This window comes from Hippoglossus stenolepis, chromosome 6 (genome assembly GCF_022539355.2).
Source record: "Hippoglossus stenolepis isolate QCI-W04-F060 chromosome 6, HSTE1.2, whole genome shotgun sequence".
In the NCBI taxonomy this organism is placed as follows: Eukaryota; Metazoa; Chordata; class Actinopteri; order Pleuronectiformes; family Pleuronectidae; genus Hippoglossus; species Hippoglossus stenolepis.
Window position 1 is genome coordinate 1064242 of NC_061488.1, and position 15000 is coordinate 1079241.

At 45.7% G+C, this 15000-nt stretch overlaps 1 protein-coding gene across 4 annotated transcripts in view; it reads right to left on the reverse strand.

The window, feature by feature from the left end:
• The window catches only part of LOC118111584 (neural cell adhesion molecule L1.1), a 36994-nt gene that overhangs the window by 19987 nt on the left and 2007 nt on the right, over positions 1-15000 (reverse strand). For 3 of the 4 annotated variants that reach the window (XM_047340216.1, XM_035160287.2, XM_047340214.1), the window contains exon 2: positions 843-1166. In XM_047340216.1, coding sequence (XP_047196172.1) covers positions 843-978 — 136 coding nt within the window. In that variant the 5' untranslated portion in view covers positions 979-1166. Of the gene's footprint in view, positions 1-842; positions 1170-15000 lie in introns of all 4 variants that reach the window. The other variant, XM_047340215.1, reaches the window with a different exon arrangement.

A 15000-nucleotide genomic window follows, 5' to 3' on the forward strand; every position in this document is an offset into this window, starting at 1 on the left:
TCTCTCTCCCTCTCTCTCTCTCTCTCTCTCTCTCCCTCCTCTCTCTCTCTCTCTCCTTCTCTAACCTTCCTTCACTTTTCTTTCTCCTTCGCTGTCTCTTCTCATCTATCTCTTTTTCTCTCTCTCATTTACATCTCCTCCTCTCTGTCCTCCTCTCTCTGCCACGCCCAGGGGAGAAGGTCGTCGGCTGAAGGTCGAGAGCTGAACCCGACTCCTCCTCCTCTCCTCTGGGACCATCGAGGCCTCCTGACCTTTGAACTTAACCTCCAGCGTCAGAGTTCTCTCTAATCAGGTTAGTGTGGATAAGTGTGTGTTTATTTTTGTGCTTGTGTGAATATCTTTATCTGTTTGGTTTGTTTTTGAGATAATTTCAAACAAAGAGCAGATAATTACAGATAAATGAACAAGACAAGAAAATGTAAGAATCTAAAATACGTCAGGAACATGTGAGGAACATGTGAAGAACATGTGAGGAACATGTGAGGAACATGTGAGGAACATGTCCAGTCTTTTATTTATTACCTTGATTAAGGTTCAACTCACACATGTGTTTTGTGGTTCACATAAAGAATAAGGTTAGATCTCCTGCTGCATTCTTCAAATGTGAAAGACAAACTCCAGAAAATGTTTTGTGTTGTGTCACAAAGTTTCTGTGTAAAGACTTTTTACAACTCGTACAGAAAACATCATTTGCGGGAGTTTGGAGTTTGTGTAAAGCAACATGCGTTTAATGACATATGCTTTAAAGAAAGATTTGAAATTTGAAATTTGAAATTTGAAATTGGAAATTGGAAACCAGAAAGCAGCCTCTCACTGTAACTTTAGGTCGGGGGAGTACTCACAGTCTTTGGGGATGTTTATGGCTCCTTGAGCGAAGGGAGGCGTGAGGGAGAGGAAGGCCAGAGGGAGGAGGAGGATCAGGGGAGGCGGGGGACACGGGCCCTTACAGCCCATCCAGCGACGCTGTGACACACACATCTCTCAATGTCCCATCAAAAGTGATGCAGGACTCCCACACACTCATCAACACATAAACACACACACGCGCACAACTCTGAGACACACACTCCGGGGACCCTCCAGCCCAGAGACAGGGACCACGGTGTGTCTCAGTGGGTGTGTGCTGCTCAGACTGAGGCTGTGTCTCCGTCAGGTCGCTGCTGCTGCTGCTGAGGAAGAGGGGGGGGGGACCCCGAGAACAAAGAAGGGATGAGGGGGAGGAAGAGGAGATGAAAAGAAAGCAAAGAAATCATTAATTTCACCAAACATAAATCATCTCACAACAAGACAAATATTAATTTACTCCAGAGGGAAACCTGAATTAATGTTGACCTACAAATTAAAATATACTCAGTTAATAGTGTGTGTGTGTGCGTGTGTGTGTGTGTGTGTGTGTGTGTGTGTGTGTGTGTGTGTGTGTGTGTGTGTGTGTGTGTGTGTGTGTGTGTGTGTGTGTGTGTCAAAGGCAGGGATCAGGTCATCTGATAAAGACGAGATCAAAGATGCAGGAAACATCTACTCTTCTAATGACATTACAAAGACGTGTGTGTGTGTGTGTGTGTGTGTGTGTGTGTGTGTGTGTGTGTGTGTTTCTGCCACATCAGCTTCATTTCCCTTCATCTGAACATCTTCTCTTTTGTTCCTGCCTGGTGACTGAACACTGACCCGTGACAGCAGGAGTGTCGGGGGTGGTGGGGGTGTTGGGTTGGTGGTGGTGGTGCTGGGGTGAGGGGGGTAACACAGATGGAGCAGAGCTTTCTCTCTTTTGTTCCCTCGTATCGCCGCCTGGCCACAACCGGCCCGACACCTCAACACGCCAAGTTTGGTCATCTCCTTGTTTCTGCCTGAAGTGAGCGATCACACGCTGCGACGCTAAAGCTGCTCTGATCCTTTCAAAATTTAAATTCTAAAACTCTATAAATAACCAGCTGTGGCAAAACCTAAATCCTCCGAGCAGCCGCCTCCTTTTATGGTCATGAGAAAACAAGCAGAGACAGATTCTTCATCCTTATTGTTCCCTCGTCTTGTTATTGGAGATTTCCTGTCTGTCTGTGAAAAGGACAGATCATTTCAGGAGTGAGGACAGAGAACGGGTTGGACTCAGGCTGAGTTCAGGTGACGGCCCTTTGACTAAAGACACGAGGGAAAGATTGAGTTGAATGTTTCTGTTTCACTTCACCTCAAAACATCAGATTTTGTTCTGATGCAAATCAACAGTAATGTGAATCGACCACAGAGGCTCAGTGTGCGACTTCCTTCAGCTCCGACATTAATGCAGAGGTTTCTGAAAATTCAAGATTCAAATAATCTCTGCTTGACGACGACAAACTGGTCTGAACGTCCTGCAGCTGAGGGCGAGGACTGAGGAGGAGGGGCCTAACCCTAAACACACACACACACACACACACACACACACACACACACACACACACACACACACACACACACACACACACACACACACACACACGTACACAAAATACAGGGGTGACAGCTGGCTAATGCAGACCCCTCCTGTATCCAATAATTACGCAACCTTTCCCCCTCTCTCTCCCCCCTCTCTCTCTACCTCACTCGCTCACTCACACACACAAAGGAAACATACATGACCCCATTTCAGCTCCTATTGTTGTTGGATTCTCACCAATCTTGTGTGCTGTTGTTGTCAATTATGACACACACACACACACATCTCTCCTGTGTCATGGTCACTTAAACACACAACCACACACACACACACACACACACACACACACACACACACACACACACACACACACACACACACACACACACACACACACACACACACACACACCTCCTCTCCAATCTATTGTAGATTACCTGGCAGGTAACAGCAGGCCTCAGGGCCCTGGGGCAGGTGTGTGTGAGAGTGTGTGTGTGTGTGTGTGTGTGTGTGTGTGTGTGTGTGTGTGTGTGTGTGTGTGTGTGTGTGTTAGTAAGGGTAAAGATAATGACCAGCAGTAGGGGTTCCCTCGTGTCGTGCACACAGACAGAAACTGTGACAGACGTGCAGAAATGAACGATGGGCGGTGAAGTATATTTCCCAGCATGCTCCGGGCCTCAGTGATGACACGCTCCTGGTGACGGCGACGCTCACACTCTGGTTTGCAGTTGTTTAAAATAAGAGATTATTCATGTGGACTTCCTTTCATTTAAATATTCATGAACCTCCGACTGCGGTGCTGAGTTAAGGATGGGGGGTTCCTGATGAAACATCCGTCAGTGAGCAGTCGAGTCCTGTTGGTGCAGCAACCATCGAGTCGGACTTTAACTCACTGGAACGTCAACGATTCATGTTTAACTCCTCGGATTCACCCCCCCCCACTCAGCGTTATGTTTCCATTATATTCACATATAACTGGTTTAGAACTCATAATGAAAAAGTCTTATTATTATTGTTTTAATGCTGCAATGTAATGTTTTAACTGTTATTTTATTCCTGTTCAATCATGTAAAGCACTTCTCTGGTAGTGTATGGAAATTATTATTATCATTATTATTATTTTTAGAATTCTTGAAATGTTAAATAAGTGTTATACATACAATGCAAATTATAATCTACAGTGTGATATATAACTTCTTATGATATATAATGTTATATATCAGTTACAGTTAAAGCACAGAGTGGAACAAAGCATTTAATATAACAATAACAGATCTTGTGTGTGTGTGTGTGTGTGTGTGTGTGTGTGTGTGTGTGGGGGGGGGTGCTCTGTTCTGCTCGGCCGGTTTATCACGGCGTGATTATATTTCTTATTATATTTTATATTTATACTTTACGTAAAGAAAAAGTTTATTTTCTTTGTTCAAGTTCTACATATTTGGTTGTATTTGTGTTTTCTTTTTATTTATTATAACATTTCCGGTTAGCGGCGAATATATCGGTATTATTCACTCCTTCATTTCAGCATCAACTGCCACCGTCCATTATCGTTCCAGTTCTTCTCAATCGGAGACGGACTTTCTGAACGTTGTTGTTCACCAGGTGTTTTATCAAAATGATGAAACACGTTTGGTTATTTGAGCTGTCAAACGTCTCCACGAGCTTCAGGGCTGCAGTTCAGAGCCTGTGGGCGACACGTCTCCCTGTTCTGTCCCTGTTCTGTCTCTGTTCTGTCCTGTTCTGTCCTGTTCTGTCCTGTTCTGTCTCTGTTCTGTCCCTGTTCTGTCCCTGTTCTGTCCCTGTTCTGTCTCTGTTCTGTCCCTGTTCTGTCCCTGTTCTGTCTCTGTTCTGTCCCTGTTCTGTCCCTGTTCTGTCCTGTTCTGTCCCTGTTCTGTCTCTGTTCTGTCCCTGTTCTGTCCCTGTTCTGTCTCTGTTCTGTCTCTGTTCTGTCCCTGTTCTGTCCCTGTTCTGTCCCTGTTCTGTCTCTGTTCTGTCCCTGTTCTGTCCCTGTTCTGTCCCTGTTCTGTCTCTGTTCTGTCCCTGTTCTGTCCCTGTTCTGTCTCTGTTCTGTCCCTGTTCTGTCCCTGTTCTGTCTCTGTTCTGTCCCTGTTCTGTCCCTGTTCTGTCTCTGTTCTGTCCCTGTTCTGTCCCTGTTCTGTCCCTGTTCTGTCCCTGTTCTGTCTCTGTTCTGTCCCTGTTCTGTCCCTGTTCTGTCTCTGTTCTGTCCCTGTTCTGTCCCTGTTCTGTCCCTGTTCTGTCTCTGTTCTGTCTCTGTTCTGTCCCTGTTCTGTCCCTGTTCTGTCTCTGTTCTGTCCCTGTTCTGTCTCTGTTCTGTCTCTGTTCTGTCTCTGTTCTGTCCCTGTTCTGTCCCTGTTCTGTCCCTGTTCTGTCTCTGTTCTGTCTCTGTTCTGTCCCTGTTCTGTCCCTGTTCTGTCTCTGTTCTGTCCCTGTTCTGTCTCTGTTCTGTCTCTGTTCTGTCTCTGTTCTGTCCCTGTTCTGTCCCTGTTCTGTCCCTGTTCTGTCTCTGTTCTGTCCCTGTTCTGTCCCTGTTCTGTTCAAGTGAACATTAAACATACTGGACTCATTTACCCCCACCACCACCACCTCCAGGGTCCTGGGCCGTCCCACAGAACCTGAGGGGCTTCAGAGGCCAGAGGCAGGTGGAGCGGCCGGTCCACTGGGAGGAGGGGGAGGAGGGGGCTGGTGCAGGTGGGACGTCTACAGGGAGGGGAGGGGGGGTCACAGAGTAAAGATGGGGGCGAATAGTGAGCGACAGAGCGAGAAATTAATTCATGGAAAGATTCCGATCTGCAGCAAAGAAGTGGGAAGTGTGGATGGAGAGATTAAGCAAAGAGGGAGGGAGGGGAGACAGAAGAGGATACTCCCCCCTACTCACACACACACGCACTCACACACACACACACACACACACACGCACACACACACACACACACACACACACACAACATGAGGAGAGAAAGAGCTATTCTCAGTTTGTCCCTCCCTCTTGGCCGCAAAACCTAAATTCACCTAAATTCATTATTTATTACACATCTCACATATACGACTCCACACACACACACACACATACACTCACACACCCACCCCCACACACACACACTGAATGCTGACCATGCTATAGCCTCAAGCAAAGAGGAGGGGTCAGCAACCTACAGATGATTTCAACTAAGTGTGTGTGTGTGTGTGTGTGCGTGTCTGTGTGTGTGTGTCTGTGTGTGTGTAGATCGCCGAGCTGATGCCCTTCACATCAGGCCTCATGAATATGTAATGTAAGTGTCATTTTAATAAAGCACCACTGAGGTAAATGTGTCTGTGAGGAGATGATGTGAGTGTGAAACCCATAAATCACATTTATACACTAATAATTAACTCATATACATTATTAACATTAACATTAACACGCACCGACCAAGGTCAGTCAAAATATAATTTCATTTTTCCATCAAGGAATTCAAACATCAGGTTTCTGCCGATCCTGGTTAATTAATAGAAAGATCCTGGTTTTGGTGAAATTGGAGCATCATGGGACACGTGACACGTGATCAGCTCCCAGCACCCAGTCCCATCTCCTCTGGTGACTGACCAGGGGCTCTTCCTGCTGTATGACACCTTTACACATAAGTCACCATTATTTATAGTGAATGACCTCACGCACACACACACAGACACACACACACACACACAGACACACACACACGTCTGTGTTCAGCTGCCTTTGTGGATAACTAGACTGGAGTCCCTGTGGATGAGGGGAGATAAATAACTCAATAAACACAAGGAGGTTTCTGACCCTGGAACAAAACACATCCACTGACAGGCCTCACGTCCTCCTCCTCCTCCTCCTCCTCCTCCTCCTCCTCCTCCTCCTCCTCCTCCTCCTCCTCGTCTCCTGCCTCTCAGCTTCTCGCTCTCTACACCAGTTACATGTCTGTAAAACTGCTGGAGGCTTGAAAACTCCCCCATCTTATCAGCTTCAAACATAAAAGCAGAGCTGGAGTAAGAGAAGAGCTTCCCCCCCCCCCTTCATTGAGACACTTAACACTGGTGACGGGTTCGAATGTCCAGGCCGTAGACTGTAAATAAAGATGGACGACGTGAAGCCAGAACAACCCAGATACTGACGCTGTGCAGTGGTGATCGAGGGGCGGAGCCGCGGTGCAGCCGTCCTGCTGCTCGACCAATCGTGAGTCAGTATCAGCTGTCAATCATGCCTGATTGTACATCATTAAATCTGATCAGAAACACAAACACTTGAACAAACGTCAGTGTGATAAAAACTACCTGAAATTATATGTTAAATGTATTTGACTTGTATTTAGAATATTTCTAGTCTGGGCCCCGTATGCTAACATGGAGGAGGCAGGGTTCAGGACCCATACTTCTGCCAGCCACCAGGGGGCTCTGGCTTCACTCTTTGGAGCTGTCATGTCATCCATCTTAATTTGTAGATCTTATAACATTAGCTGTACTTTGTGAGCATTTACTTGAGCGTTTATACAAAGATTTGTACATTTATTATTTGAAACACAAATTCTTATAATCTTTTTTTTCAAGATTCAAGGATTCTTAACGAAGTTAACGAATCCACGGGAAAATAATGCGACAAAGACAAAAACTGGACCAGAGAGCAGCTGATGAAACTAAACTAAACTTCCTTGTGTCAGAAAAATAATCTCGTTGATCTGAACTTGGAAAGAAACAATAACAGACAAAGAAAAAGAAGAGAATGAATCCATCAGTCTTTCATCGCCTGCGTCTTTAACGTCAGCCGCTTCCTTTTTTAAAATATCTCTTCTAAATATCAAATTTTTTCGATGTGTTAAAATTCTTTTGTTCAGCTGAAGATCCGACACCTAAAGATATTCAGTTTATAATCAAGATAAAGAAAAACCCCCCGAGAGGCTGTAACTGGAGAATCTTTGAAATATAGAATGTGCTTTGAAAAATGACTCGAGCAATTAATGCATTAAAATGAGCTAATTAGGTTGTGTTGATTGATGCTTCATTAGTCGACTGTCGGAGCTGTAGTGTCTATAGAAATGTTCATTTGTCTGTCGGACTTTAGAATGAAGCCATTGTGTGTTTCTGTGTGTTCGCTGTTCAGATGGGACGGGGGGAATGTTTCCCCACTGGTCCCACAGCATCCCGACGCCTTTCACATTCAAATCAGCTCTTATTGGCGTGACATTGCTCTGCCACCTCTGGACTACCCCCTACCCTCCCCCCACACACACACACTGTACACACACACACACACTGTACACACACACACACACAAAGCCAGCTTCCTGTGTGTGTTTGTGACTTGGATCATTAGTGACGGTATGTTCCTGGACAAACAGCAGCTCCCGCTCTGGGTGGCGTCCCGCCTCCTCTGGGCTCTATTAGATTCAGCCGGGGGGGCGAGTGGCACCAGCTGGGACGGGCCTCGGTGTGACGGAGCGCTATGGGCGGTGGATACAAGACCCACGGCCGCACATCCATCACTGCCGTCACACAAAACACACCGAGGAGACAGACCAGAGGCGCCACTGACACTAATTTAACCGTCAGTGAATTAAAGGGGAAATAACATTAAATATAGGTCATGTGACACAGGGAGGAAGTGATGTCATCCTCTTAGTCTGTCGTGTAACCGATCTACGATAGTAAACAGTCTGGATGAAAACATGTCGACTCTAATCGCCATACATGCAGAACAATGGCGCCAGGCCTCAGCCAATGAGACGGCTGCAAAGTCAATCAATACGTGACATGATCATGTGTCACCAGCGGCGGCAGTCAACCGACGCCATTAACACTCTCTTCTTCCTCTTCTCTGAGAAACCAGTAGAGCAAACGTGTCGTCGTGATGGAGGCAGCAGTGTGTTCAAGATTCAAGATTTTATTTATTCTCATTCATGCAAAAAATTAACTCGACCAACAGTTTAACATAAACCAGAAGAGAATAAAAGAGAATGTGACCAAGCAGCGTTAGGACAAACTGCTCAGTGCAAAAAACATACCAACGCTCCCAGTGCAGGTGGATGTACTGTAGCGTTGGTTATAACGTTGTCGGGCGATCGCAGCGCGTGTTAGGCGACACTAATACCGTAGTCCGTTAAAACGTATGCCTGTTGCTACGGTTACGCCTGACATCCACACTGCTCTGGCCCCTGGAATGGAGACCTGGGTTTGTGCTCGAGGGCCCGGGCAACACATACGCTCGCTCACACAGATCGGAAGCAAATAAAGTCGCGATTGAAAATCAACTCGTAATATTACAAGAATAAAGAATTATTTGTATTAAATAACCATGAGGGAGAACTGCTGCTCTCTGGAGTTTCTCTGCTTCTGGATGTAGAATGTTGAGCAATCGGATTGTTTGTTGAGAAACTCTGAAAGTTCTCTGAGTGTGACTCAGATGTGAACAACGATAACGCCACAGTCGACCACAAACTGTTTCCTCCAACAGACCCAGTTTCTTACACCATCTTTTCAAAGTCCAGATGCTGATGAGATAAAATACGAGGGTTTTGTTCTTTGTGAAAGTTTAACTTAACAAGCTGCTGCACTTTCCTCATTTTAACACAGGAGGCTGACTGATCTCCTCATATTCTAACACGAGACTAAAATCATGACTTCGTTCTTTAAGTCTCCCTGAAAGTCCGTCAGAGATTGTTCTTGTTTTAAAGTGAAACGTATCCGTGAGGGCGAGCGATGGAAAACAATGTTAACTCTCATTTTGCTTCTATTCCTCTCTGCTTTTCTTCTAATTGAATACAGACGCTCAGCAGCTCACCCTGAGCGTCTGGTCACTGCAGCGTCCGGTCGGCTGCTCAGAGCTCGCTCCTATCGCCTCCGGTCTCATAAAGGCTGAAGCCGACTCACTCAAAGCATCCAACCTGTGTTAACTCACCCGCTAACAGATGACACAATGCTCCTAAAGCTGTGGGTAACTTATCTATTATATAAAAGTATTGATGATGTTGATTAGAGCAGCTTTAAATGAGCAGCGGTCCTCGTGCGGAGAGTCAATGGACTCAGCTGGGAACGTGCTGTCCAACCTGCTGAGGCCGGAGGCGGTAACCAGAAGAAAATGACCCGTCGTTATTTAGACTAGTTCCACGCAAGGCACCGTCACACAGACACTGCAGATCACACAGAACTCACGATATAGAATAAATAATGTATAAATATATAATAGAATATAATGTTGTTCAATGAGAAAATGTGAATCGTACAATTAGAACCAAGAAAAAGGACATTGGTGTAAATGTTGTTCTGTTTGACCGGCAGTGTTTCTGTATTTCTGTGTTTTCTCACTTTACGGCTTTGTTCTTCCGGAAGCTTCTCACTTCAGCTGTTTGCTTCTCTGCGTTGCTTTTCCTTATTATTGGCTCTTGAGGTTTCGGTGCCTCTGGGCCACCGTCCTGAGACGTGTCCTTCAAACAGCCACAACTCTGTCTCCGAGTGACACTTCTCCCTGGTGGGAGATCTCGTTCCTTCTCCTCCACTCAGCTGGAAGAACCTCTCTCTCTCTCTCTCTCTATCTCCCGCTCTCCTTCATCCCTCCTCCTCCTCCTCTCCTCCCCCGCCCTCAGAGAACAGGAAGGAAGGTTTAAATTAAAAGGAGATTTGATGCTTATCCTATTATTCAATCAGACGGTGAAAATGTCAATTTGCATTGTGTGTGTATATGAAGCCAGCCTCTCTCTCTCTCTCTCTCTCTCTCTCTCTCCCATCCCCTTCTGTCGTTCCCCCATCACCATGGTAACCACCTGACTCCAGCACCACACAGCAATATTTCTCTCCCCCATCCCCACGCTGCCCCTCCTTCTTTTCTCCCATCCCCCACTCCATCCCTCCACACCTCTCCCTCTCCATCGCTTTCTCTCCAGTGCCACTCCCTGTATCTCCTCGATTCACCCTCACGCACACACACACACACACACACACACACACACACACACACACACACACACACACACACACACACACACACACACACACACACACACACCATTGTCTCCCCTCCTCGGTTTGACTCGGGCGGTGTGTCGAAGCAGCCGTCTGGTTTTTGGGGAGACGTTTTTTTTTCCTGCTCGTTAAAGCTCAGAAACACAGATCTCAGACCGACGGACAGATGGTTCGCTCCGAAGTGACGGAACCAGGGACTGAATAATATATTTATATATTTACAGGACGAGGGTGTGAGTCACATGATCATCAGACACGGAAGCTGCTGCTGTTCATTTTTTTGGAGTATATCAAAAAAGCATCGATAAATGTCATCACCACAATGACCAGAAAATTGTGTCATTTCCTGTAGTGAGTGTCTGTGAAGCAGCAGCAGCAGGTTGTTGGGTCCGACTCGTTCAAACAGGAACATGTGGGAACGTCCAGGCGAGGGGCGGAGCCTTGGTAGAGGGGCGGAGCCTGTGGAGCAGCAGGAGGCCGGACATGACGTATAAACTCTGCTGTGGAAAGATCAGTGTTGTTGTTTACAGCTCATCCACACCGGCGTCGGCCCTCATCACCAAAAGATCTGGAACCTCCTCGTGTTTCCAAGTGGACGTCTTCGTCTTCTACGTGTACGGCTCCTCTTCTTCATCCTGAGATCTTTGAGTTCTTCCAGTTTCACATTAAAAACCTCCAGATATTCTCCACATTCTCTGGAGTTCCTCCTCCAGCCGCCCAGTTAAACTGTCCATGTGAGAATGTACGAGAGGTGACGCAGCTCAAGGGTCAAAGGTCACGTTTTCAGAGATTTTAAAACCTGAAGATTTTCTCTTTACTTTGTTCAGAGAAAGAAAAGCAGCAAATTCTCACAGTTAAGAATCAAATGTTTGGAAACAAAGATCGATGATTGTTCCAGCTTCACGTACTCGTCTCTTTTTACATTTGACTGGAGCAGGATTTGTGATGTGTTTTCACTGCAGGTGACACAAAGACGCAGATTCAATTGAGACTGAAATATTCCCAGTGATCCCACAACCTTTCCACATGTTAGGAGTCAGATTCATGTCCCTCGTCCGCTGCTCCTCGCCGCTCTTCATGTTACGGTGACGCAGCAGCCGTGTGGTTGTTTGTCACTGACTGATGAAATTGTTGGTCAGATATTTGACTGATAAAGTCTCCTCTGTGTTTGGGGTCCGGCCATGAATCGGACTCTTGTCACGCTTCCATGGAAAACAGACACAAGTCACATATTTGTAAGAGGAAGTGTGTGTGTGCGTGTGTGCGTGTGTGTGTGTGTGTGTGTGTGTGTGTGTGTGTGTGTGTGTGTGTGTTCGCTCAAACATGTGTGTTCACTGTATGTGTTAAAGCCACTGAAGTTAGATTAGCTGTTTCTGAGGAGATTAAAGCCCCAAACACAGAGGGGCTGTAAAACCCTCCTACAGTCCCTAATCCCAGCTAATGGACCCCCAACAACACACACACACACACACACACACACACACACACACACACACACACACACACACACACACACACACACACACACACACACAGAGGTAGAGGAGGGTTGAAGGAGGGAGAAGCCACAACAAGAAAAGTTGAGCGAAGACAAGAGGAAGAAGAGGAAGAAGAGGAAGAAGAGGAAGAAGAGGAAGAAGAGGAAGAGGGGCATTCCTCCCATTTCTCAACACAAAGGCCTCATTCTGCTGAGGAGAAATGGAAAAACAAGAGCGGAAGAAAAGAGAGAGGAAGGCGAAGTTGGAGCAGAGAGGAAAGAGAGTGGGGGCGTGAGAGAGATGGATGAAGATGGATGAGATGAGAGGACACTGAGGAAGACGGACAGAGGAACTGAGAACGAGCAAGAGTCAGATTAATCTCATTTCCTGACCCACACAAACCTCTCAGTCTGAACTCTCATTGACTTCATGGACCTCAGTCCACAAACTGCCGTATGAACCCAGGCCGTCGGGAGGCCAGCGAGTCGGAGACACACTCCGACTGAAAGCAGCGTCTGACTCGGAGGTTCAAACAGCGACACAAACACGGAACAAAAACTGAGGCTGAACTTCTTCTTAACGCTGCTGCTGCTGCTGGTCGGGAGCTGCAGCTTGTTCCTTGATCCTGATCTAATCAAACTGAAACTACAACTTCACTCACAAGTTTAGGATTTGATCTGCACACTCATATATAAGAGTCCTCTAAGTATGACCATTAACATCCATGAATTATTCTCTAATGCTGAAAACCAATGTTCAAGAAAGTGAAGACTCCTGGATCTGCCTCCTGATCCCGATCAGCACCACAACTCTGGAAATCTGTTCAGTAGTCTGTGTTTGATCCTGGGAACAAACCACCTCACCTCCTCGTGGAGCCAATAACCACCACAACCGTTTCAACATTCATTCTTTGTGAAGCAGAAAGTTAAGGCCTCTCTCTTCCACCTCATCACATTAAACATGACGACTTCATGACGTGTGACATGTGGGATTTCCCTGAAAACATCATTCATATGATCGTTCAAATCTAAAATAAAAAAACAGTGGTCTTCAACCCGTCGATCGAGATCAGTCTTCACTGTCGAACCCGTAACTCTGGTTTGTCTCCTGCATTTCCCTCAATACAAGTCGGATTGGACTAAACTAAATGTCAGGACTCTAGGGTACGAAGACGAGCATCTTCCGGTCTGCGGATAACAATCAAAGCCCGATAGAGCAAATTAATGGATTCAGAAAGTGAAACGCTGGAGTGCTTTTAATTTGTGTCACAAGCACTTCCTGAACCCGTTTCAGACAGATACACATTGTGGTTCACAGAGAAAACGATCGTTCACCGGAGTTTTAATCTTTATCTGATGAATTTATGTCACAAACACAAATGGTTGTTACACTTTCTGTAGGCGTTTCAAAATAAAAGCACTCCAGCGTTTCTGTTGACCGAATTCTTTTGTTTAAAAAGTAGTTTTTATTGTGAAATATTTGCAGGAGCGGAAGATGAACGGCTTCATACTGTGTAGTACTTTATTTATTTGAGTTCACAGGACTACATACAAGGGAATAGTCAAATCTATAGCTGTAATCCATGCAAAGCTTATATGTAAACACATTGTGCTGCAGTAGCAGAACTCGGCAGAACACATGGTTGAACCGAAGCTAAATATTGAGCATTGAATAGATAAAGTTACATAACTGCATTTCTTTGTGTGTATTTATGCTCGTAGATTCAGCCTTTAACAGAAATTGCCAGAAAGTGTGTTTTCTGGACGATATCAGGCTGGAAGATCTCTGCTGACGTTTGGAATTAAAAAACGATCTGAGGCGTGAAAGTGTTGGGACCACTGACTTAGAACATTTATTCTTTTTGCATCTGAAAGTCAAAACCTCTGTTTATGGTCAAATTACATTTCATCGTATGCAGTGAAATCTTATGTTTGTTAAGTTTTATGTATTTATTTGGCAAAATTTGGAGAAAAAACATGTCGGATTGTATTTTTTATTTATTTATAACATTTGTGTACTTTAGATCATTTATTACGGTTTATTGATTTACAGAACCTTTAAGTTTAGGTTGTGCAAAGTTTAGAGATATGAAGTGTTTGAAAAAAATAGCAGTTTAGACTCTGGAGGAACGTTTCTACTGCAGAGATCCCAGAGTTTCATCATTATTATAGTTCTGATATCTCGTGTGACTTTGTTTGTCTCACACAAGCTGCATGTTCGCCTCCTACAGAAGAAATACGTTGCATCACTTCCCAGGTCGAGGAGCTTTTATCCAAAGTGACGACACTGAAGCTGGAGACCTTGAAGAAAGTTCTAAGTGCTGCATCTGTTCAATAAGAGCAGGACATCAGGTAGAAGTGCAGTAAGTGCTGGTCAGAGAGGAGCTGATCTCAGAGCAGATGAGGGAGCGACGCCCCGGCTCTGAGAACATCTGGCCGCTCACCATCAGGAAGCGTGGTGAGAAGAACCTGTGACTGTCTCATGGAAACGTGATGTGACGTAACCCAGAGGAACGCAGTGGCCGTGAAGGACCACAAGCTGGTGTGATTGAGTTCTGGCTGCAACGATTAGTGGATTGAATTGGATTAGTGTGCAGCCGGCGGAGGTGGACGAGCAGCGGAGGTGGACGAGCAGCGGAGGTGGACGAGCAGCGGAGGTGGACGAGCAGCGGAGGGACATGTGACCTTTGAGGCTGGAGGAAGACGCTCCACCACGTTCTGGACCATCTCCATCTTCACTGAGGAGAGAACCACGGTCTGTAGGAGGCGCTGAGGTCAGGCCTGAGTTCATGTTGTAGAAAGTTATCACATCGTCTAATGTTCAGAGAACTCAGTGTCCAGCTCAGGGTCATGGAGCTGTTATAAACATGCATTTATGTTTATTTAACAACATTTCCGAAGGAAACTGATTTTTATTTATTGAGATTCTTGTTTATTTCTGTGTTAATTCAATGAACCATTATTTAAAGTCCACTCAGATTAAAATAAACGAAGAAGCACTAAACAAAAGGGACAATGGAAGAAAAACTCCTCCTCCACCAGGTGAACCTCAACTCGCCCTCCTCCTCTCCCTCCTCCTCTTCCTCCTCCTCTTCCTCCTCCTCTCCCTCCTCCTCTCCCTCCTCCTCTTCCTCCT